Source organism: Anneissia japonica, unplaced genomic scaffold (genome assembly GCF_011630105.1).
Source record: "Anneissia japonica isolate Jap-2015-1 unplaced genomic scaffold, ASM1163010v1 scaffold9668_len1562885_cov226, whole genome shotgun sequence".
NCBI classification, from domain to species: Eukaryota; Metazoa; Echinodermata; class Crinoidea; order Comatulida; family Comatulidae; genus Anneissia; species Anneissia japonica.
In genome coordinates this window covers 667,472-693,155 of record NW_022711326.1, presented here as the reverse complement: position 1 = coordinate 693,155, position 25,684 = coordinate 667,472, and the positions used below count along the sequence as shown (strand labels likewise).

At 34.1% G+C, this 25,684-nt stretch overlaps 1 protein-coding gene across 2 annotated transcripts; it reads left to right on the top strand.

The window, feature by feature from the left end:
* The first annotated feature begins 46 nt into the window (after positions 1 to 46).
* On the top strand, positions 47 to 24,243 carry LOC117107405 (BTB/POZ domain-containing protein 7-like). Of its 2 annotated transcripts, none has more exons than XM_033249080.1 (8): positions 47 to 100; positions 10,401 to 11,918; positions 14,701 to 14,909; positions 15,272 to 15,347; positions 15,781 to 16,085; positions 16,251 to 16,422; positions 18,362 to 18,666; positions 20,267 to 24,243. In XM_033249080.1, the coding sequence occupies exons 2-8, from the start codon at positions 10,718 to 10,720 to the stop codon at positions 20,483 to 20,485; spliced, it is 2,487 nt and encodes an 828-aa protein (XP_033104971.1). In that variant the 5' UTR covers positions 47 to 100; positions 10,401 to 10,717; the 3' UTR covers positions 20,486 to 24,243. The 2 variants fall into 2 exon arrangements, with proteins under 2 accessions (XP_033104971.1, XP_033104970.1); XM_033249079.1 differs by lacking the exon at positions 47 to 100 and adding an exon at positions 4,792 to 4,831.
* The last annotated feature ends 1,441 nt before the right edge of the window (positions 24,244 to 25,684 follow it).

Here is a 25,684-nt window from a genome sequence, read left to right as displayed (position 1 = left end):
TGAATTATCAATTATTTCCGGCGTCAACATTTAAATAGGTCACCGCTAGCGGTGTACTTGTTGTCAAAGATTCGTCAGTTCTATCCTCTACGCAGATTTTGTGAGTAATATTTTCATCTTCTTAGTTAAAATAGCTAATGTTAACTAAAATTAAAAGTAATATGAATATTTAAAGATGTTAATGTATACAATTTTCACTTTTTGTTATACAATTTCTGACAGTATCGTGAGTGTTTTGCTTTTGATTTCATGAATCGCCTGAATGTTGCGGAACGTCAAGCAACTTTGGTGGGTGGTCTTGGTTGGATGGTACGTGTGGTAGGTACGGTAGGAAGGCTGTCCTGTCCGTTCAACTGGACATTACAGTCCTTGATTGGGTTTCTAGATTGGGGCTTGCCTAGTCCCAGTCAGTGATTTGTTTTGTATAGTATTGCAAGAACTTTGCTTCTTCATTGATGTGGTATTGTCGTAATTAAGATTGTATTTTTGAATGTTTTATGGTTTTTTGTATGTGTGGGCAATTTTTGTACAATAGTTTCCATGCAAAAGAAGTCTAGGCTAGTATAATATCTGACTTTATAAATTCAAATAGGTCTATCTACCCCTTTATTGTTGGAGTTCACCCTAGCTATTCATCACGTGCTTCATCAAACGATTTTAACATTCTACTGTGCCTGTTTAATGTCCACACTTCAGACTGTAAAGTAAGGCCTGCACAGGGAATATCCTCCTCGAAAAAAATAGGCCTAGACCTAGGCCTGCGCATTTTGGAAAATAAGGGTTGAATTCCATGCAGATTTTGCAAAGACCTAATCCTAATATATAACCAATGTATTATGCTGTTATTACGATTGTGTATACTTATTTTCCTAGCGATTTTCCACACAAATTTGAGCTAGTTTTTGAGGTGTCATCAATTACAAAATTTTACAGTATGGGCTTGAGCTTGTGTGGGTAATATTTTATATGTCCCCCAACCAAAATATTAGACCCATAATTCCATCCATGCATTTTTGAACTAAAGGGCTAATTTTCAAGGAAAAATCACATTTGATTAAACACTTGTCATAATAATTTACAGTAGGGGAATTCCACCATAACAAATTACAAGCCACAACAATCAAGAGCATGTGTTTCTTGGATGATAACAGAGTTACACAGAAATTTTCAACCTCAATTTTTGTCACGCATTACTGTACATGACATTTCGTCTGAATATTTAAATAATAAAATAAGGTTGATGACTTGCATTATAGTGTAGATATAGGATGTTGCTAAATTATTATTAAATACAAGTTTCTTGCTTGTGTAGCGGCCAAAAGCTACCTTAATATTTGTTTTCTATTTTGTCATCTCAACACTGTTTCAAAAATCTGAATCTGGAAACAAAGTACTGTAGAACTCATGGTGTTAACCATATGGTTGACATTTTGATGGTCAGAGGCTTGTTTTAATATGTAGTAAGATATTGGTAGATGATATATTTACTCTAAATGACTGAGTATATTTGTTCAATATTCACTTTACAATGTTTATTTACTTTACAATGTCTGAATATTTAAATAATAAAATAAGGTTGATGACTTGCATTATAGTGTAGATATAGGATGTTGTTAAATTATTATTAAATACAAGTTTCTTGCTTGTGTAGCTGCCAAAAGCTACCTTTAATATTTGTTTTCTATTTTGTCATCTCAACACTGTTTCAAAAATCTGAATCTGGAAACAAAGTACAGTACAACTCATGGTGTTAACCATATGGTTGACATTTTGATGGTCAGAGGCTGGTTTTAATATGTAGTAAGATATTAGTAGATGATATATTTACTCTAATTGACTGAGTATATTTGTTCAGTATTTACTTTACAATGTTAAATTTATATGGAATTAATTTTATTAATTCCTGATCTGCATTTTGATGTTTGTACAATGTTTTGTGTTTGTGAATTTATACTACAGTTTGCCCTCCAATTTGAGATTTGGAGTGGTCACTGGGTTTGGAGCCCGTAAGTGTTAGCTTTGTGTTTAAAAATTGTTACTTGTTTCGGATTAGATGGGTCCTGGAATTTCAGGGATCTCAAAATGAAGTGTGCACTGTATTTGATTCCTTCAAGTGTGAATGTAATTGCAAGGGCTGTCACAAAATTTTAAGTTAATTTTATTACATTCATGAGGTGCCATATTTATGATTAGTTTCATAACTAAAACTGTTGTTGGAATGAAATTTTGTATGCATCTTAAAGAAATGCCTCTAGTAGTAACATACTACTATACAATGTTATATACTGTACCTTGGTGAAATGCACAAATTCCCCTGAAGAAAGCAAAAAATTAAAAATTCTAAAAATGCCTCCGGGAATGCACACAGTGCTTACACGGCTATGCAGTTGTGCACTTTTCCCATCTCTAATTATTACAGATTAATTGTTGACACTAGCTGACTAGATGGGGCTGGTATATATTAATACACTTGTTGGTACTAGTTTAAATATGTAGGTGGTTGATAATGATTTTGGCTGTGAGGAGGGTTTTGATGCCAGCAAATGGTGATGTATTATTGGCTAGTGATGATTGTTTTGATTGGCTGATGACTGATTGAGGTAGTGATTTTTTTTATGGTTAGTGGTGGGTGGTACACCTCTACTGTAGCTGGTGGTGGTTTTGACACTGGCTGAGTTAGTGATTTACTGGATAGTGATTTCTGTAACTTAATTACCTGGTGATGATATACTTTGCTGATGATGGTTTTGACATGGCTATTTAAGATTCTTATTTACTTTAATGAAAGGTTGGAACTGTCATGGTACTGGCCGATCGTAATATACACATTTACTAGTAGTTTTTTACACTTGGTAACTTGCTGCTTTGTTGATTAAATGTTGACACAGCCTGGTGGTGGGTTGATGTCAGTTGTCTTGGCTTGATGTCAGTTGTCTTGGCTCTGGCAGGTAGTTTAGTACACAGTTCCACAACCTATGGTTTGCGACCCAGTGTTGGATCACAGAAAAATGTTGATGGGTCGCATAATCTCTTCAGATTTACTTAACACGAACAACGACAAACAAAATAAAAATTGCAGTAAACTTTACTTTTGTAATGCATGCGTTATCAATAGTTTCATATTCAACAATAGACTATCAAAACATTTGTATAACAACTTTAATGTTTTAGTTTTCTTTATTATAATGTGCTTGGCTTTCAGATAAGAATTGTAAGAATATTTTTTTCTGCAATTAAATGTTTCTGTCTTCTAATAACCCATATATTTCATGCAGCAAACTTTTGAATTTTTGTAGTAAAACATCTGTGAATCATTGATTTTTTTAATCAGTACTTATTGAAAGTTTGATCTTAATTGGTTCAGTTGTGATTAATTAAGTTATATAATTTCATTTTTAGGGTATTTAACTTTATTTTGTGGGCGATATGAAGAATCTTTTATGAATAAAGTGGTATTTTATAATTGGTTGACAAAAGAATCAAGTTGGTATTGTTCTGCTGATCTCTGCTATCCCTCACATGTATAAAACGATGGACGTGATTTATTGACTCAACACTAAAACTACTGTATAAAAATATTAAATTAAAATATAATTCAATCATTTTACCATGAAATTTGTTTGATAAATTAGGCTTTTGAGTTTGATGGGTCACGTCTGGGTGCTTGACATTAAATTTTTGTTGTGGGCTGAAAAGGTTGTGGGGGTGTACTGTAGTATACAGTTAATACTGGATTTTGTATATTTTGAGTTTGCTAGTGCCAAAAACAAAACAAACACATTTTTATTTCAACATGATACAAGATATAAATTGAGAACCATTAAGTTTTTTAATATAGTTTATAATTCTGATGAATTTGGTAATAACTGACTGATTAGTCTTGATGTGCATGCCTGGCAGCAAAAATTCTTTCTTGGTAAACTGATCTTTAAATCATTCAGGAACTCTATTTTTCCTAGCATAATTTTTGGTGACTGTCTAAAAAAAAATTAACATAATCCTGTAAATTTGAAGACTAAATTATTAAGCCAAGTACAATGCAGTACAGTGCAGTAATGAGCAGTCCTTTCTCCACACTATTGATTTCTAGATTCCTGAGTATTTTCATATCACATGTAAAGCATTGGTATTAATGCAATTACCATTTACGCTTTGAAGAGCAACTTAATGACAGCATTTTGCTCGAGCCGTGACTCATCATGCACATTGTAGCCGTACAGAATTATGTAATTGTGAGCTTGATACTCGAACTTAACAGTATTTTTGCTGGTTAATGTAGGTCATGTGACAATTTTGGAGCATTAATAGTGAAGAAGTTCTTGGGAATTGATTTGATTTAGTTAATTAAATGCCTTAGTTTTTTAATACTTGAGGTATTTCACCAAAAGGTGACCCATATACTGAGTAGTCATATGGATGATATAAAAAATGAAAATATCACAAAATAAATTTATTTAAATTATATTCTATCTTTCCTTTTAGGTACAGTACAATAATGGAATATATTATTTTATTGTTATTAAAATTATTTTATTTTAATTGTAAAATCGTACCCTTTGCTAATACTGTAATTAGCAAGACATTAATACAGCTGTTTTTTATTTTATTTTTTAATCATATAGTATTTCATACAGTATAAGTTAATTTATGAAATGAAAGCAATACTATTACAGTACTGTACTTATATTGTGATCTTGATTGATGCTGTTATATTTTAATTTTATTTTTGACTTTTAAATTGGAATACTTCACTACTAAGCCACTTGAACATGTCAAAATTACTGTTATTTAATTTTGTTCATTTTTCTGAGAATACTTTTGAAATTGAAAGGTACAGTAAACAACATTGTTTTAATCATCTATGTTTAATACTTTCCTATAAATTGATTGATCACCATTGTCATGGTTTTGTTTCAATCTGTTTTTGGTGATATCTTTAGTAAAAATAGTTTGTTAATGATATGTTGGTCCAATGTTAATTGTTAAACTTCTTTATCTAATTACTATAATACTTTACTACAAACATGTCCGACAGCTGAGTCCGAACCAAGGGGTCGACTAGAGCCTCGATCAGAATCCCGGAATAAGAATCCTGGTAGGGTTCTTCGGGAGTGGTCTGGTAGGGTTCTTTGGGAGTGGTTTTATGTGTTTAGTGTGGCCCAAATTTATTCTTTTTGACCACAATATTAGGGATTGGTAAAATAATGTTTTGGATACTGTAGGCAATTAATATTTTTGGTCCCACAACCTTGTACTGTCCGACGGGCCTCGTCTGTGCCGCCACTTGTTGCTTACCCAAATATATTACATATGTTTAAGCCAAGTACAGTGTAGTAATTTGCAGTCCTTTCTCCACACTATTGATTTCTAGATTCCCGAGTATTTTCATATCACATGTAAAGCATTGGTATTAATGCAATTACTGTACCACAACCCTGTACCGTCCGACGGGCCCATCACTCGTTGCATATGTTTATCTGTATGATAAAATACAAATGGATTTGTATTAATTTAATTATCTTTGGCATGAAGAAGGTTTTGAAGCAATGAACCCTGATAAAATATTTTTTTGGAAATATAAATAATAACTAATAATAATAATTAATTATAATTAATTATTTTTAATGAAATATTAAGTAAAGTATATCAGTGAAGCTCCTATCTACTGTATAACAATGCACTACAGATGTATGCTTTGAATACCTAGCTATAATATTTCTAGTGTCTATATGATAATGAGTATATTAAATATAGATTTGTTTGTCATATTTAATGTCCATTTCTTGTATATTATACACTTGGGATCCAAAATAGACATAACTGAGTACGTTCACTTAAATTATCAATATAATATATGTGAATAAATTTATGATCATTTAATAAATCATGTTTTAGATGGCACGCATGCAATTAGCAAATGACATCGTTCTTTTGATGTCAGTCATACAGTACTGATACAGTTAAATAATCGTAGAAGAAAAAAATATAGCAATATCATGTTGTTACATTTCAAAGTACAGTACAGTATGCATGTATTGATTTTGAGATATACAGTACGTGTTCATACAGTCTACTGTACGGGAGAACATATTTTGAAGAGTTTTTTTTATTTGTATGTACTGTATAAAACATATTTTGAAATATATTTTTGGTTCTGCTAATTTGTTAGATTAAATCCTTGTCTTCTTATTTTGGTGCATGTTAAAGTTGTGATGGAAATTTTGCATGTGACCCTAGAAAACAACTGATTGGTGAACAATTTTCAGAAATTCACTTTAGAAAGTGAAAAGTATTTTTTTTAAATGCATACTGTAGAAACTGAAATATGACCTTATTTTAAATATGCAACTTGGTTATGCTGATGCTTAGAGTAGATTCTTGGATTTTTTTTGCTGATTGCCTTTGTTAAATAAGAGAATTGCAGTGCACATTTGTTAAGTACACACATGATGTGTTCTATCTCTGTGTTGATGAAATTGCAGCAAAGTTTTTTAAAGTTAAAACAACCATTATTTTGGGATCTCAACAATCCAACTTTTTAAGGTGAGACAAGACTTTTTTTGTACCTTGTTTCGCAAACTTATTTTTTACAGAGAAAGGTGAAAAAAAAAAATAAGAATAAAATTTTGTTTTCTTATTTAGCAAACAGTTTAGCAAAAAGCATCCTGCCGGAAGAGGAAATAAAACAAATTTATTGTTGAATGTTAACAGTGTAGTATGGGATGGTTAAATGCTTTAAATTTATATAATTAGGAAGGTATAACAGGGTGTAAATAAAACTAAAGAAAAAGATTTTTCCTCAAATTTCCTTTTTTTTTTGTGGCAGCGGGTGCGTTAATTGGCCACAAATAAAATTTTATTTTTATTTAAAATCATTATTGGCGGGCGGCAGGTTTGCTATCCAGGGTACAGTATAAAAAAGTCTTGCCTAAAAACCGGCATAAATTGTGTAATTTACTTATATAAATTAAACAAAAACACAATCCAAACTCCTTTGAGAGTGACAATCATATTGGCAATTTGATATGGATAACAACTATCTGTATCAGTAAGTTGTGGTTGTTGAGTGGTTAGGACACTTTCCTACCATGCTGATGATTTAATGACCTGCACTCAATTCCCAGTTGAGGGAATTTCTCAATTTACTCAGGTGTACATAAATTACCTGTTACCTGTCGAGTGTCCTGCTCGAAGCATGTTGGTTACCATGGATTCCCATTCTCCTCTGCACTGTGCCGGCCTTACACATTACCAATACCTCACCCCACACCATTCCTTGATGTTATCCATCCACATAGTCCTTGGTCTACTTTTTCCATCTTCCCTTCCAATAATGTTTGCAGTGCTTCTTTTCTGACAAGATGGCTAAGGTAATTAAGTATCTGGTTGAAATAGACTGGCTTGTGAGTTGGGCGGGGGGATAGGGGTTATAAGCCAGTATGGATAAGGAATTGGCAACCCTACTACACAGTGCAAATGATGAGTTCCTAATAGCTAATTTTTATATCTTCAGTAGCAAATGCAAAAATGAATTTTGCTTTGGGTGCCTATACAATGAAGATTAAGGCCTTTTGTTGGATGATTTAAAGAATACATACAGTATATCACAAAGTAATTGGTACACACAAACACACCACCAGCTTTACATGGGATTATATAAACCCTTTAAACTATATAGGACTTTCCCTGCAGTTCCCTTTTTATAATAATAGCCCTATTACAGTATTTCCTCAAATGGTTATTATTTCCTAATTTTCACTGATGCCAAGTTCATTTGGACGAAGATGTCCTGTGCATGTGTGCAAATGATTGAATAGCACACTGTTTTGAACTATGCTTCTGTAAATGTAAAGATGTTTCTAAAAATTATAAAATTGTTTTCCCATGATTATGACATCATTTTTTTTGATTTGTGAAATTATGGTTTTTATTGTGGACACGATAAATCGTTATCAAATTTCGTGCTAGTGTGAAAACTTCTTATTTCTTTTATTTCCTATATGAACCGTATATACTATGACATTCTCGTCATAGTGTAAACAGGCCTTAAGCCTGGCACTTTGTGTTGTCCTCTCTGACAACACAATTGATTGAAAAAAAAAATTATGGTTTCTATATTCTACTTCAACTTCTGTGCCATAGGTCAGATTTTGTGTCACCATATTTGATCTAAAAAGAAAATACTGGCCCAAATTTAGCATCGTTTCTGGGGCATACAGTAAACCAACTGGGTGTGTACTGTAAGCCTGTCCCCTTTTACTGTACCAGCCTTTTCCTCTGCCAAAAGCCCAGGGTAAGATTTGAATATAAAGTGCTGACATTTACAACAACAACAAAATTTGGCCTTTAATTAGGCATGCAGTGCTGAAAATTGCCATTGGATTGAACAGAGGATTGCCCAGATGTAAGCCCCACCTCTTCGCTCCTACCTCACCCCTTCCCTCCCACCTCCCCCCCCCCAAAAAAAATGGCCCATTTTTATGTTCAAGACATATACCAGAGAAACTACAATAATTTTCCCCCTTCCAGACTAGAAACTACATCATTTTATTTCGCCTCAAATCTTTTCAAGGAAGTACTGTATGACTACAGTATGATAACTTTGGTTTTGGTTTTTCTTCTGTTCTTAGCCATGGTCATCAGGCCGGTGATGCCTATGCCTTTTGTCTACTGCTTGTCATTATTTATTAAACTTACTCAACCAAAAACCTATTTCTCTATGTAAAAATGATTGCATCCTCTATCTGTTGTTTGTCATGTAAAAGGCCCTTTGTGTCAAAAACCATTAACGTTAGCTGTGATGATGTTAATATTCGTCAATAGTTCCTGAATTCTAGTGGATCCAGAAGTTGATGAATGTACTAGAGACCTATGTAGTGCTTTGAAATGCCTTAATTGCCCACTCGAGTACTGTACTGTACAGTACAGAGGTAACATAAGATACAATAACAAATTCAAGCATACCCATTGCCCACTAGTAAAATCAAGAACCTCTCTTACCTGTGTATGTTTGTATTAGTTATTTGTATACAGTATGTTTTTATGTTTTTCTTTTGAGCTTAATATTCTGTTTGTCTTTCTGTTTTCTGGTTAGGTTTGGTTAAATGCCATAACACAGTATCTTTGAATGTTAATTATGTTAACATGAATTTATTCATTTGGTTTTTGAATTTAGCTTAATCTCATCATCATAATTTTTTGCTGGTATTAGTAGGTTTATTTAGTTAATAAAATATCTTTGGTTCTGTGGTAGGTTTGGTTTTGGTTAAGTTATTTGTTAAAGAATTGGTAGATTGATTTGGTTAGGCATGTCTCAATTTCTGCAGTTACTATACACTACAGTAGATTTAATTCTACTAGCTAGTATAGTGGTTAGGCATGTCTTTTGCTTAAATGCTGTAGTATATTGTTACGTATTTTGCTTAATATAGTATCAAATAAAGAAAGAGCCACCCTGTGATTTGTTAGGATGACAAAGAAGGTGAACAAAACATTTGTTAGACCAAACTGTAGTATTCAAATAGATGCCTTTCTTTGAGTATATGCCTCCACTATTGTAGAATCTCATTTGGAGTAAACAACTACTTTGAATAACATTCATGGCGGCAGTTTGGCGCAGCGGTTGATGTTGGGCTTTCAATCATAAGGTCAATGTTTTGAGTCTCTGCTGTGCAGATTCGCTTGTGTCCTTGGGCAAGGCACTTTAGCTGTACATTGCTTCAGTCCACCCAGCTGTATCAATGGGTACCAACAAACTGCTGGGGACTAACCTGCAACGGACTACTGTCCTGTCCTGGGAGAGTATAACTCTCATCCGCCTCACACTACAGAAACTGGGGATAAGCTCCAGCCCTATGAGCCCCAGTAGCTCGGAAAGGATTTAGTTTTTTTTTAAATAACATTCTGGACTTCATTTTCTTCACCTTGAATAAGCTCTCCCAAATGACTGACCAAAACTAATTGAAGCAATACTACTGTATTATCAAGACCTTTCTGCTACCAATATTTTACTCAAGTCAAAGTTATTGCAACCTTGAATGATTAAATGGTCATACAATAACACCTTTGGCAATAATTTTGTGTTGTGGTCTACAATTCCAGTGAAGTGAAGGGGCATTTATATGAGATAATTCTGTTTTAAACCCCTCAGATAAATTTGCTCTCAAAAATACATTATTTTTGGCCTTTCCCTTATATTTGATGTCATTAAACCAAGGACTGTGGGATTAGGCGATGCAATGTACCAAGCTGTCATTGCTCCATTTTAAACAATGAGTTGTGTTATTAAATTGCACATGCTTAAAAGTAGTTTACTAACCAGGTGAGTTTCTCAACATGCTTACAATTCTTGTGAATCATCAAAAACTATAATATTTTTGTTGTATTTTCTTATTTTCTAGGATAAAACTGATCAATCCGCAATTTGAAAAAAAAGAAAATTCAAGGAAATTGACACCATATGCAGAAAGCTACCAATGCTTGACTCCAGATGATTAATTTGTAAACAAGTTTATGTTAGTAGTCTGACGTAAACTACTAGTACAGAGGTAGATTTTGTGAGGAAAAAAAAAGGTTGTGTACTTATTTCAGTCTACTTGCCTGACATTTTTGCTGATTGTCTTATCAATATGAATATTTGTTTTATTTACACATCATTATGTAAGTTTGCAAGTAGGATGTATTTTTTCTATCTTTGAATTCCATCCGAAGTTCTGTGATGGGGAACAATATGACTGCCTTACCTGGTGAAGGTCGAGAGAAGTCCAAGCACAGGTCAGTGAACTTTGACATGGGTGTAAATGTCGACCGTGAACAAAGTGCAACCTTGTTTCCTAGGGATTGTTCTGTGCGCGGGGATGAGGTCCTTGAACCAAGGCATGCCACTATGCCAGTGAAAGTTGAGAAGGAAAAGAAAAAGAAAACACCAAGTTTATCAACAATAAAGAAAAAGCTTGTCGGGAAAAAACGGCACTCAAAATCGCTTGACTATGCACGTGCTATCAAAGACGTGTTATCCTCTTGGAACATACGGGACGTTAAAGCTCTTGTAGATGAGTATGAATCACTAGCAATTTTGAAACAAATGTCAATCCAGACAACACTTGCTAGGCCAAAGACACTCCCTCTGAGTCAGAATTTAGCTCGTCTCTACGATTGTCAGCACTGTGCTGATGTGGATTTGGTATTCCTTGGGACCGTGTTTCCAGTTCACAGAGCAATTTTATCGGTACGGTGTCGTTATTTTCGGGACGTTTTTAGCAAATATCCAGAATACTGTAGCAGCATTCCAATTAAACAGTTACCCGGTGTCAGCGTCACCATGTTCTCGGTTTTATTGAAGTATTTGTATACGGGAGAAATTGACACCCACAATCCACGATTAGAAAACCTTGATGTGTTAATTCAACTAGGAGATAAATTTGGTACACCTAATATTTTAGAGCAAGATCTTAAGTACTTACTAGACACTGGTGAATTCGCAGATGCTGTTGTCGTATTTGCATCAGATTCCCACTCCAAACAAAGTGAACGAAACATGCCCATTTGTCCCAGTAGATCCACCAGAAACACATTCCTATGTCACAAGGCGATCTTATCCGCAAGGTCACCATTCTTTCGCAACCTGTTGCAACGAAAACAGCGGGAATCGGAGGAGAGGAGAGAAAACGAACTACCGAAAAAGACGAAGATAGTACTCGATGCTAATGTGATACCAAAAAAATATGCCCATGTATTGCTAAATGCAATCTATTTAGACACATTGGACTTGTCATTGATAAAAGATGACTACCTTGAGAGTAGCAGTCTAGGTGAGGCCCAAGCTATGGTTCTAGGGAGAAAACCAATTTCACGAATTGATCAAGCCATGGAGTGTTATCAAATTGCACAGTTCCTGGACATGACATCTATGGCACAAGGTAAGTACTCTTTAGAGCTTTGTCCACACTATCAAATTTTATATGACAAGTGTGTCTGATGTGGCCATATATGTGATTGATGATGTCATATAACGTCCAAATATGGGCATATTACAGTAAATTTATTTGTCACATAAAATTTGATAGTGTAGACAGAGCTTAAAAACCAGATTTTGAATATTGGCTTGTTTATTAAGCTGTGTTCACACATGTTTATGTGACAAATTTGCTTGATTTGCATGATAATATATCACTGTACAGTATCAGAAAATCACCTGTAGTATTTGCTACTTTGGAAAACATAAGTGTGGACCGAACTTAAGAAAATAATAACATATAGTAACAACCAATTTTTCTCATTTCCTTCATACTTTTTATTTCACAAACCAACAACAAATCTCACAGAAATTAAAATCTATAAATTTAAGGTTTCAAGAGTATTTTTAGAAAGTCAAAAGTTATTAAAACGACTGGTCTTAATAGTAATACCATACTTGCCCCAACCCCTTTTCACTCACGCTTGTCTCTATAACAATAGTTTAAATCGTCAATATTTATAACATAGTTCACTTGAAATCTAGATCTTATAGTGATGAAATATGGGACACAAGATAAAACAAAGTTGATGATTTATCTGTAACCAATCAGAAGTTTGTAATAACTTCAAAGTTGCAGTCACAAATATTTACACCATGTTCTATTTTTCTAAGGTACAGTACAGTGAGGTGGGGTTTAACATAATAAATAAATACTTTTTATAGTACTCATGCTCAATAATTAATGATGCAAGTTAAATAATTAATTTATTATAATATAATTATTTTTAATTTTTTTTTTTTTGTGTGTATGACTAATTGTGGTGGAATATTGATTATGTCAGGGCTTGATTCACTCCATTAGTAGATAAAATGAACACACACAAAATAAAAAAAAGACTTCATCTTCACAACTACTGTATAACCTAATCCACTGACAAACCTGCCGATGATCTATGGATTGTAATATTAATATCCTCTGCTCTCCCTCCTGCTTTTGCCTGTGATGTCACTTTATTTTATTTATTGCCACACCAACAGCGATATATCGCCACTTACAAGATGGTTAAAATATAGCAATATAAAAATATAGAATAAAAAATATTAATACATTATTGCATGGAAATATGTAAAATAAGATTTTTTTATTTAGTGTCATCCATCTAGATACTGGATCGTTAGATTCATATTTAAAAAATTTTACCTAGAGTAATTAAAGACTGTCCCAAGTTTGACCTATTGAGTGTAATTAAAGCCTGTCCCTTTAAATTTGACCTACTGTATAGATAGTAATTAAAGCCTGACCCTTTAAGCTAAATTGTACCTCTAATAATAGTTGGATGACTCATCAAAACAATTTGGAAGAGATAAAAAAACAGTGTTTTATGATTTTAACAATTATATTTGTTGCTTTTGTTTGATTTATAGGCTTATGGTTTTTATTGGCCTGGCTGTTTGAATCTTTAATGTGTCAGTAACTATACAGGATAATGTGCATTGTTATGCTCTTGTACTGTAGCAAATAAAATAAATTTTTAACAGTAAAGTTTCTATTATATATTTTATTTTATTTTGGCCATTATTCTCAAGGGATATGGACTTTTAGAGGAAATAAATGTGTTAATGTTATGATTTCATAGAAATATTTTAAGAATGAGCACTTCAAAGCTTTTGTTGCCATTATTATCAAGGGATATTGACTTTTAAAGGAAATAAATGTGTTATGATTTCATAGAATTATTTTAAGAATATTTCAAAGCATTTATTACCATTACTATCAACAGATATAGACTTTTAATAACGGAAATTAATTTAAGATTTCATAGAATTATTTTAAGAATACTTCAAAGTTATGATTGGCGGCAGCAGCATCACCTCACAACACAATGTGCAAACAAATCAAAATTTTTATCACAGAATTTGTTCTAAATAAAATCTTTTGTGAACAAAGGCTTACATTTACAGTAGATTCTTCTAACAATATTCCGATGTGCGCTATAGTATTCCAATTAATAATTATTTACAGTCGCAAATTTTATTATTTATAGTGTGCAGTAGTTGAAAGATGTGGTCAACAATAAGTAACCAAGCATTTTTATTTTGTCAAATCCTTAAGATTTATTTGACAAAACAAAAGTCATACTGTTGTTTCTGCTCCTGATATCTCATATTATACAGTATACAGCATGATATCAGGGCTCCCAATTCTCCCACAACTCGAAATTAGGACGGCTTCCTCCACTCCCAAAAGCAAGCAAGAATCTCCAGCAAAATAACCTATCTCCCACATTCATAATATTTGCATGTATTCACTGCTTTAATATCAATTGTCTCACAGAAGTCAGTTCCGATGGCTACTGTATTACCATACACAGCAAAATGAAGTTACATGCGTTAAGAAAGCTCTCTGAAGTGACTTGGGACCCCTGTGCAGGTTTGGAAAAAGTGTGTGACCGGCTGTCTGAGGCATTGACCTTCAACCTGGAGGCATTTTAGAAATTTTTTTTTTTAACGCATAATTAAATTTAATATTTTTGCTTGCTCCAAACCAATAAATCTACTACTGTTTCGCTATAATAATGTAAAGATAACATTTGGCCCTGGAGGCATTTGATCAAGATAATTTTCATTGTTGGAGGCACAAAAATATCTTTTCCAGGCCTGCCCCTACGATATTCTAAGAACTCAGTTAACCCGGTTGCTTAAACAATATACAATTTACATATTTTTATCTTATAATGATACAGCTTGTGAAGATGTGATCGCAGAGAGTATAAATACGGAGAATATAATTGCTATTCTGAGTTGGAGCTCTCTGCCACACGGCTCAAGTTGGGTCCATCGTCAGGCCATGCATTACCTGAAGGAAGAGTTTCTGGCTGTCATGGCTTCTCCGACGCTGTGTGACATTACGAAGGGAGACTTACTAACAGCACTCAAGTCTGACTTCCTACAGGTTAGTCACAGGGGGTTTTTTTTACACGTAACATGGTTTGATAGTACCATTTTCTCTCTGATTTTTCTTATTTATATTGCAGAATTAATAAATTTATGATACATATATAAACATGTAGCAGTCATTGCTTCATGAGTGTTTCCTCTTTTGTTTTCAATGATCTTGATCATGTAAGTTTAAGTTATCCTTGTGGGGTTTATTTACTCTCAATATTACTTTCACCAGAGATTCAACATTTACCGATGATTGTAATACCAGAATATATAGTTATCTTTTACTGTTGTTGTTGTTATAAATTTTATTAATGTTTATTTAATATTGTTGTTATTTGAATATTGTTAATAATGTTATTTTTGTGACAGGCAAGTGAGCTTGAGGTACTCAAAGCTGTGGTCAAATGGGGAGAACAGCAACTTGTCAAGAAGATGGAAGAACGAGGTAATGTTTGTATAGAATTGATTAATTTTATAGTACTATAAAAATAGTAGCTTTGGTTTCAATCCAGGGTCTCAAATTTTGAATTCTAGGATTGTTTGCACAGCTGAAAACAATGCCACTTCCTCTGCCTGTTAAGTTTATAGTGCATCACATAACTGATTACAATTTGATTCAAAAAATGGTCGCTACTGGCCTTTTGTTTCTAAATTTTGGCTTGAACAAAATTTGCAGAAAAGTATAGCCATAAAATTTCTTACCTTAGCCCCAACTATGGCAGGGCTGAGGTAGTCTAGACTTTCTAACTGTGAAGTTCTTCCTATGCCCTATCTATTTCAGTTTCCTTGGTCCGCTACTGTATGTGCCAAGCCGCTCACTGTTTAATGTGTATGATGTATTTTTAAAAAATTAAAGCAATTCAATTCCATATTCCCAGAGCCAAATGTTGTTAGCAACACTCAGCACAGCTTAAGTCGCAAAGGTATTAAACGGCGTGACTTGGACAATATGGAACTGCGGGAAATTCTCAGTGACATTATACCATACGTACGAGTGCAGCACATCATTCCACGTAATCATGATATTCTAAACAGTGCCATCAAGCGAGGATTGATCCCAATGCTTCCGTCACATATGGTTGACGGGGAAGAAGCATCATCGGTGAACTACTGGGTGAAAGGTAAATCAAGACGCCGGTATCCGAGACCTCGGCTGTTCAGTCCGTACATGGAAGAGGCAAAGGTAAACTACAGTACCCAACACCGTGCTGTCTTTCATTACAACATTTATTTTTCTTCTCTCTTAATAACTGGTAGAAATAAATATTAAATTCAAGATAAAATAAATTGTATTTTGTATCCTGTAGTCATTGTTTATTTTGGATGAAAATTATGTTTTTTTCTGTAGGCCATGCTGGAAGAACAGATGGCAGCAGAAATGGAGCTGGTTCGTCTACGTATGATTCGCATGTCACATGTCCCAGATACGCTATACATGTTAGATGATACTAAGTACTCAGCTAGCCAGCGAGGGCAGTGCTCATCCTACCCACCAGCAATTGCTGCGAGTAACTTACCAGGTGAGCATAAATTGACTTAATATGCATGTATAATATTATTCTTGGTGGTTAAGATGCTTGCCTTCCAATCCCAGGGTCCTGGGTTCAATTCCTGCCAGTTGCAGGATTTTTTCTCACGACATAAACAACTCCACTCCCTAAATCTCATATTGAGATTTAGTTTGTGTAAAGCATCGTGTGTGAATGTTTGTCTTGTGTAAGGGATTGTCACCTACAAGTAGGACAGTGGTATATATTCACTATTGGCAATCCTTGGCACATGTGTTGTGTGCCTAAAGAAAGAATAATAATAATAATAATCATTATTATTAAAGTGCAAGCTTGGTGGTCTAGTAGTTCAGACACCAGACTAGTTATTAGGAGGTGGGTTTGTTTTCCACTCGATTACTTGCTAGATTGTTATCGCAAGTATTTTGGAATGAACTGAGCATTCAGTATGTTAACACATCAGGTAGGGTAAAACATCACTCCTCTAATTATTACTGCTACTATTATTAAAGTGTAATTTAGAGTAGCAACTTTCCGTGCTCTATTTGGAAATTATTGCACTCATGAACCATTAGTGCATGATAAAGTTGCCTTTGGATCTGCAGGCCTTGGACAATTTTATGCACTGAGAGCTTCCAGTTGTATTAATTTTCAAAAATTCTAATCTAGTAATGCGTCCAGTACCTAAGTAGTAATTGAAAGACTACTACTTGACTAGTCTGCACTGCAGTCTGCTGCCCTCTATCATTCACCTCCTACTTGCAACTCTCTGCAAAGCATTTGCATAAAGACCGTTAATGTTGTCCAGGGCAGGGGTGACTGGTAAACACACAAATCAGTCTTTACCAGTCAGCTTTTTGTCTCTTCTGAATGTTTAAGTACCAATCCTTTGGTATTTACCACATCCGTGTTTATTGCGTTAGTCTCGGATTAACATTCACATCCAGAGTTCATCAACCGAGAGTAGCACATGATTGAATATCCTGTCAAGATAAGCCGATGTTTCTCCTTTCTTCCTCTATTGTTAGATTATGAACCAGTGAATATTTGATAAAACAGATTAGGCCAAATGTGAATAAAACCAGGTTTCTCCTTTTGGTGTTTGACAAGAGGGGATGAGATAGGTACTGAGAAACTATTTATTTTTTATTTGGCCTTAATGTTTGTACTTGACTTTTGATTGACATGCGGTGGCTGCGTTACCTTGACCTAATTCACATTATAATTGACCTTTTCAAGTATGATGTTGTGTTGTTCAGCAAGCATGGTCTATGCTCTCTGTGAAGCAGATTACAATGTACAATAATAGTATATCAATTTTAACCTTGTTTATCGAACTTAAAAGATCCTAAGAAGAGGGTACTAAAATATAAAAGTAAAATTGAATTCTGCTATAAAAATAACTTTTTAATTATTGCTGTAAAGACATAATAGTAGTAATGGGCAATTTACAAAAAACATTATTTTGTTTTTTAGCATGAAAGTCTTTGAAGCCTTTAAAGCATTGGGAAAAAATACAAGGTTTTGTCTATGCAAATTACAAGTTAAATAATTAAGAATCGGAAGCTGTTTATTTGCTGGTGACTTCCAATCCAATCGTGAAGTATGGGAGATTATTGTTTTTTCCGGGAGGTTTTCCGGAAGGTTTTCCAGAAGCTTCCGGAAACTTCATTGTTCTTGGTGTGGAGTTTAGTAGCTTTGTGTTTAAGATACTTGTCTTCTGATCCCAGTGTCCTGGGTTCAATTCCTGTCACAGCAGGTCTTTTTCTCATGACCGAAGACAACTCCACTCCCTAAGCCTCAAAAAGAGGTTTATAAAGCATCATTCCATCCTGTAAGTGCCATGTGTACTTCCTATTGGATGGATGTAAAGGAATTAATAGTAATAAAAAAGAAAAGAATATTTAGTGATACAAATATATCATATTTTTAAATTGTATTTTTCTCCCAGTACCTGATGATTCCACGATAGCTGCAATGTTACAACGAGAAAAAGAACTGCGACGGTGCAACCTCACCCAGCGAGCATATGCTCTTGTACATACAGACAGCGCAGCTGTTTCCCGGGAGATTCATACCAGGGTAGTCCGCGAGTTTGGACTGCCCGATGAAGCAGTTGAGATTTTCCATAGCGTACCGGAGCATTATGGGGAAGATCAAAGTGGAGAGGCCGAGGATGATATGTTTGGAAGAGTTTGGGATGTTCAGCATGATATGCAAGATGGTACTGTTAGTGCTACGCCGGACCCACCCGAGGTATATATAATATTTTCAGTGATTATATTTTCATCTTTAAAAAAAAATTTTCTTTAGGATTCTTGTTTATAATTATAATTTAGTTTTATTCTAACGAGCGACCACTCACCAGCCTGTGCGTTAAACTGAGGTTACCTCTATTTAGCGTTTAACGCTTAGTGTATGCACCTTTCAGAGGAGGCTTTTTGTTGATACTAATAAAGCATGCTTAAACCATGGAGGAAATATCCTCTATGCTTAAATACAGTACACAGTGGGAAAGTATAATACATACTCCAAGTATTGAAATACACGCCATCGTGTTGGGATTCAATATTTCGACATTAATTATGTCATCATCAGGAATGATGATGACATAATTAATGTCGAAATATTGAATCCCAACACGATGGCGTGTATTTCAATACTTGGAGTATGTATTATACTTTCGTACACAGTGGCGTAATTGGGTTTTTAGCCAGGGTTCATAATTATCAAAATAAAAAAAAATAAAAGGTCTTGAAATTGAAAAAAAAAAGAAGAAAAAATTGAATACCAAGATGCAATTCGAACTCACGACCTTTGGTTTCTTAGAATGCATCGTTGTTAGAAAAAGTCCTGTTGTGATAGGAACCCATCACCTGGGATTAGAAGGCAAGCCTCTTAACTACCAAGCTATTCAACTCCACTTCTCTATTATGCTTTTAAATAACAGGATGACTTAGATTCTAATGACCTGTGGTGACCCTCTTCATTGCCACATCAACAACAATGGCTTGTTATTTAAAATCCTTTATTATTCGGTAGGGTTTTTTTTTAAAGAATTTGCTCCTGTGGGTCTCTCGATGTTTTTTGTTTGTTTTATAAGTTCAATTCCAAAATCGTCAAGATCATACATTTAATCCCCTTCTACCACAAACCCTTTGAACAGTCATTATGATTGCAACAGTAAGTGTAATTGCACAATAGATTTAGATATGTTTTGTGGAAAAGAACTAGAAAAAAACATATGGACTATACAAAACAATTTGGCGCAACTGGAACAGTTTGGTTTCCCAATCTCGAGGTTTTGGGCTTCAATCCATTGCTGTGCACTTCACTTGTGTCATTCATTCATTCATTCTGGTTTATTATTAAAAACAAATTGACATTGCAGTATGATCTGAATTGTGTCAATCTAACAAAAGTAAGCAAAGACAAACAACATTCACAAAACTAAGCACAACACAGTATATAAACTTGCAAAAAGTATTCAATATAAGAATTTTAAAGATAAAAATCCTGTCCTGGAGCAGGGCACTCTATCCGTGTTGCTTCTCTCCACCCACATACACCTGTATGTGGGTGCCAGGTGGGATTGCCTGCTACTGCCCCAATATTGCATCACACACTAAAAAGGAGCTACAGTAGATAGATACTAAGTAACACAAGTACCACAATACAAGCATGCTTTATTTTTACTTTATATGATATATCTGTACCCCTTGTCACAATAATATGCATACTTCTATTGTAACATAGAATTACTTCTATCTCGATCTTCTCCCCACTCCCTCTCCTTCCCCACTGGTTTACATTTGGTGACATCATACATAGGATTATTTCTTATCACTTTTTCCAGGTTGCAGCTGCGGCCCAGGTTGTACCCATGCTTAGTGACATCATGCCAGATATAGCAATCCCATCCAGTCCTGACATCACCATAGCAACAGCACCATCTGTCAATCAAATGCTGCTGCAAGAACCAGAACTGGGTGATGGACACTTCTCACGTAGGAAAAAGCTGAGTAACAAGCCAGCCCACAGTAGACGTGATACTAATGCATGTACCGATGTGTAACTTGTGTGTGTAACAAATCAATTTTAACCTAAATTGTACTTGCCTTCATTATGTTCAAGAAGAAAGGGGTTTAGTGAATATTTTAATGGAAAAAAAATTTGTATTTCTTGTATATAGTGTGTTTATTATCACCTATTGTGCTATGATTTTGCCCTCCTTCAGTGTTACAAGCTAAACCTATTGCTGTTTTTTCTCCTTCAGAGACCTCCAGTCAAAATTGAAGGTGCAGATAAACAAATTTATTTTATTCTCTTCAATGAAAATAACAATAGTGTAACTTTAAAATTGTTGACATGTTCTGAGTTTTGCTTTCAGTAGAAAGATGAGGTTCTCTAATGAAAGCAGTAATTTAATCAGAAAGCAAAACTGCTAATAAATGATGTGTGACTAGCTCATTGGTGGGAAAATGAAAGTGGGTATCATTTATTCTGGGAAAAAGTATGGAAGGCCTGTAAATTTTGGCTCAAACCCTCCCATTTTGTTTGTGGACTATAATATGGATTTATAGAGCTATGGTATTTTCTGGTATTTTAATTTACCATACTGTTCTTATACGCAACAAATGTCTAAATTAAGTCTAAATGCAAGTGGGGGGAAACAGTGTACTGTTACCTTGACTTTATTAACAACCTTTGAAAAGTGTTTTTTTCCTCAAACAATTATTTTATTTGTAAAATATTCAATTTATATACAAAACATATCAGTGATTGTAAGTGCTGTGTGTAAAGTGTCAATGAATTAGAGCAGCCAAATTATTTTAAAAAATTCTATTGTAATTATAATATTTTCACAATAGCATTGAGGTTCAGGGAATCATTGTATTGTTACAGATTGCATTACTAAATCCTTTAACACATCAGCTCAATACATGAACACTATAGAGCAATGGCTGATGTATTGCTTCTAATATATTCAGTATATAACATAGTTATACTACATATTTTCTTATGGCATTGGGTGGATTGCTAAAAGCAGTCTTGATTGTTAAGTTTATTGGGTCAATTCGATACCTTCAAAACATAATACAAACAAGATCATTACATTCAATTACAAAGAAAAGAAAACAATACAGGGTCGGATATTGTACATGAAATGTCAGGATTACCCTACTGATGGTCATTTGGTTTCCAGTAGGCTGAATATTGATTATAGTCCATTGTTATACCACAGTCAATTGTTTACCTACCTATAGTTCTGAGCGTGCTCAGACGAGGCGCAGGCGATCAGCGTGGCTTTCATCATGGACACAAACTTGAAAATGCATATAAAATGTAAATTTTCCTTTCAGACAAACCCTGCACTTCAAAATGCATGCCCATAGAATGTTTTTTTTTTGCTGGAGATAAGGTTGGACAACATTGTGGATTTTCTTTTTTACTGACAATCTTGCATGTGAATTTATGATAAAAATGCTTGCAGGGGTCTTTAGTCTCCCAGAACTACCGGGAGTCTCCCGCAAATCGGTATTGTCTCCCGAACTCCCGCAAACAGCAAAAATCTCCTGCAAATTCACTTATCTCTCGCAAATTCGGTAAAAAAAAAAAATCTTTTTGTGATATTTAGGCCTAAACTTTGGTTGCTGATTATTTTTTGCAGTCTGACAGTGCCATTTCCGGGCTTCTAAAGGTGCCTATTCTAAAAAAAAATGTCATCACCTCATGGTGGGCCTTAGGTGTGCGTGGCCCTTTGTTTGGTACCTACACTTTTTCCTCATAGAATATATAGCGCCCCTAATGTCATTAAACGAATCTCTCGGAAATGGGTTCTTTCAACTTGGGACCCATGTGCTTGTGAAGCATTAAAATGCACGGTTGCTTTTCAATACTCAGTAAGGTCATAGCAATGGTTTTTACATTGATACATAAGGAAAGTTATGAACTCTGAACTCCCCTTTAATCAGTATAAAAGCAGGGGAAAATGCATTTAATGCATTTTTTAATAATATAATACACTTTTATTAAAAAATAGAAAGAAAAGAAATAACATGTTTCCTTTGCTGAAATGTAATTATTTAGTACTATGTATTTTTGAACTTGGTATGTGTGTGTTTGTTTTTTAACATGTTTCATCTATTTTTGTAAATGTTTCCCCATTCTAACTTGTAGATATGCTGCTAAAATATGACCTTGGTGTAAGTATCTTGTAACTGAAAGTAAAGAACTTATTTTAATGCATTTCTATGGTAGTTTTTTTTTTGTAAGGGAATATAGATTTAAATATATCCAGTGGTTTGTAGAAATTCAACATTGGGTAAATATTTGTTTTAATTGTACATTTATATCGTCATTAGTGAATAATTAATTTAGAATATGCCTATTTATATTTTCAACACATCTAATTGATAGTAATTGTCATAAACATTTATAAACTTAACAGTTTTATGTACTACTGTTAAGTGTGTGCTATGAGTGCTCTCTTGGATTAAGAATTAGCGCACTGCTTATTGTTGTTAGGGAGCTTTTGATTGCACGACGACGGTAGGACGTAGAATGTAGTGACGTCACTCAGAAGTCATCAGTTCTCGTCGCCTGGATTGTATGACACAATTTGGCCAAATCTATGTTGTGCAGCGAATGTAGTGCGGTCACGCATGAGTGATTCAGTTCTAGCGTTGTGGCGTCGCGCAAATCAAAAGATCGCTATTGTTATTCATGAGTTACAGTTGTCTATCTTGACTGCATCATTCACAAGTTATTTTTCTTTTGACTATATGAATATTCACTAGTTATACTGTATGAATATTCATTATTTATTTTTCTGTTATTTTTCATAATGTTTTTTTTAATTTTTCTTGTCTCCTGGGGCAGATGCAGGATTTGGTGGTAGAGGGTGCATGAAAATCCACACCACCTCAGGCCCACCATTGTTGGGGCTGAGCCTCAGGCCCACCATTGTTGGGGCTGAGCCTCAGGCCCACCATCGTTGGGGCTGAGATGAGAACATTTTTAGAATACAAACCTCAAGGTGCCTGGAAATTGTACTCTCATACTTTTAAAATCTTGCTATATTTTTATTCAATGATAAAAATAAGATATCAACAATACAATAACAATTATTTTTCTTAATACAATTAGGGAGTGTACAATCGAACCATCTGCTCCACCTGTATCCGCCCCACGTCTCTGTTTACTGTTCTAATTGCTTTATTTATTTTCATGTAGGAATACTTTAAATCCCTTTGTTTTCGTGTGCCCTTAATTTTCGCGATAAAACAACGATCGAGAAAATTAAGGGCACGAAAATCGTAAAATTCTGAATGAAACTTTTGTCTTCAAAAGGCAGCGAAGTATTTAAAATTGTGAAATTGCGAAAATAAAGGGCTTTACAGTACAGGTATTCAAAACTATATTTTGTTCATGAAGTTATTTTCTCTTTACTATAAACATTTATATTTTCTCTGTGTTTTCTGTATAAATATTATATTTTTTACTTATCAATGTTTTATTATATTTTTGAGGTTTATAATGAATTATTCAAATTTGTTTAAAAACATACCTTTGTAAATATTGATAAGCTTTTATCGCCATGCTACTTATTGAATATTTAAAGCTCTTCTATTATATATTTATAGATATTCATATGCTATTACATTTAATGTATCCTATGTTTCATGAATGATGAATTAGTCCTTGTCGGTATTCAAACTGTATATTGTAAATGTACTACTTTTTTACCATTCATTAATTAGTTTTCTGGTTGGTGCATTTCTTTGCTAGTTGTTCATGTAAGAACATACTTGATAATACCTTCATTTATTTATAGTTATACAGTGGAGTGTTTGGTAGTGATGTACCATAGTTGTTCAGTGTCATAGCTTACACATTATTCTTGTTTATATGTTATATTAATACCATTTTAATCCATATATTTGGTTATTAGCAAAATGATGTAATTAAAATATTTATGTACATTTTTAATGTGCTTGAGCACTCCCCTTTTCAGGGATATAGTTATGGTGGACGGGGCCACCCAGGCTTGATGTTTTCTACCCTGGCTAAAGCTAATTTCATGGCCCTCCACCCACCCTTATTAACCAACTTTTAAATCCTTAAAATCCATTCTTATTATTTAGAGTTTATTGATGTTATCCCCTACCCACCCTCAAATGTCTATCGTCCACCCTTAGTTTTCTACAGCTACAAATCTGCCCTTTTTGTTCAGAAACATGAAAAAATAATAGTAAATTAATGGCAATACATAGGCCAAGTAAATTACTTTAGACGTTAACAACCAATGGTGTAGTCATAGCCATCGATATCCCTAGTTTGTAAATTTCTTTATACGTTAACAACCAATCATAGCCATCGATATCCCTAGTTTTTAAATTACTTAAACGTTAACAACCAATCATAGCCATCGATATCCCTAGTTTGTAAATTACTTTAAACATTAACAACCAATTATAGCCATCAATATCCCTAGTTTGTAAATTACTTTAAACATTAACAACCAATCATAGCCATCAATATCCCTAGTTTGTAAATTACTTTAAAAATTAACAACCAATCATAGCCATCGGATTGTCATTAAGAATGATCCGACCGTCAGGCACATTGAATACCCGACTTAAAGTTGAGTAGATGTAATATTTCTATTCAGCACCCCTTTTCAAAATCCTGGATATGCCACTGCATGCATCATCCACCATTCCCTAGCTCCATTTGCAATTATCATTTTCATATTAAATAGATGAATAATAATTGAGAAAAGAAAGGAAAGTCAAGAAATATAAATATGAAATTGAAACCTATCTTGTTTAATTTATTTTTTCTTGATGTACTTGGTTAAGTCTCATATTTTCTTAAATGTTGATGATTTTAGTCCCATACCATGCTATCAATTTAAGGAGACAAGGATTAAACATCATTGTATGTGCTCGTGGATAATTATATTTATAGCCTCATCAGGGATCAATGCTGATGTTGGATTCCATGGCTGCAGGCTGTGTTTGAGCAGACACAAGCTTAAACATGTGTCATCAAATTTTAATCAGCTAGCTATTGAGCAGTTTGCTCTCTCGTTAAGATAAGGTATTGCATCACAATAAATTTGAACACTATTTGCCCATTTGTATCACTTTATATATAAAGCATTAAATGCCAGATTGCTCATTGTCTCAAAGCTGAAACCTGCCCGGTATTCAGCTTTCCTGGGGTGGGGGGAAGCATTAGGAAACCTGGCTGACTCTTGATTATCTAG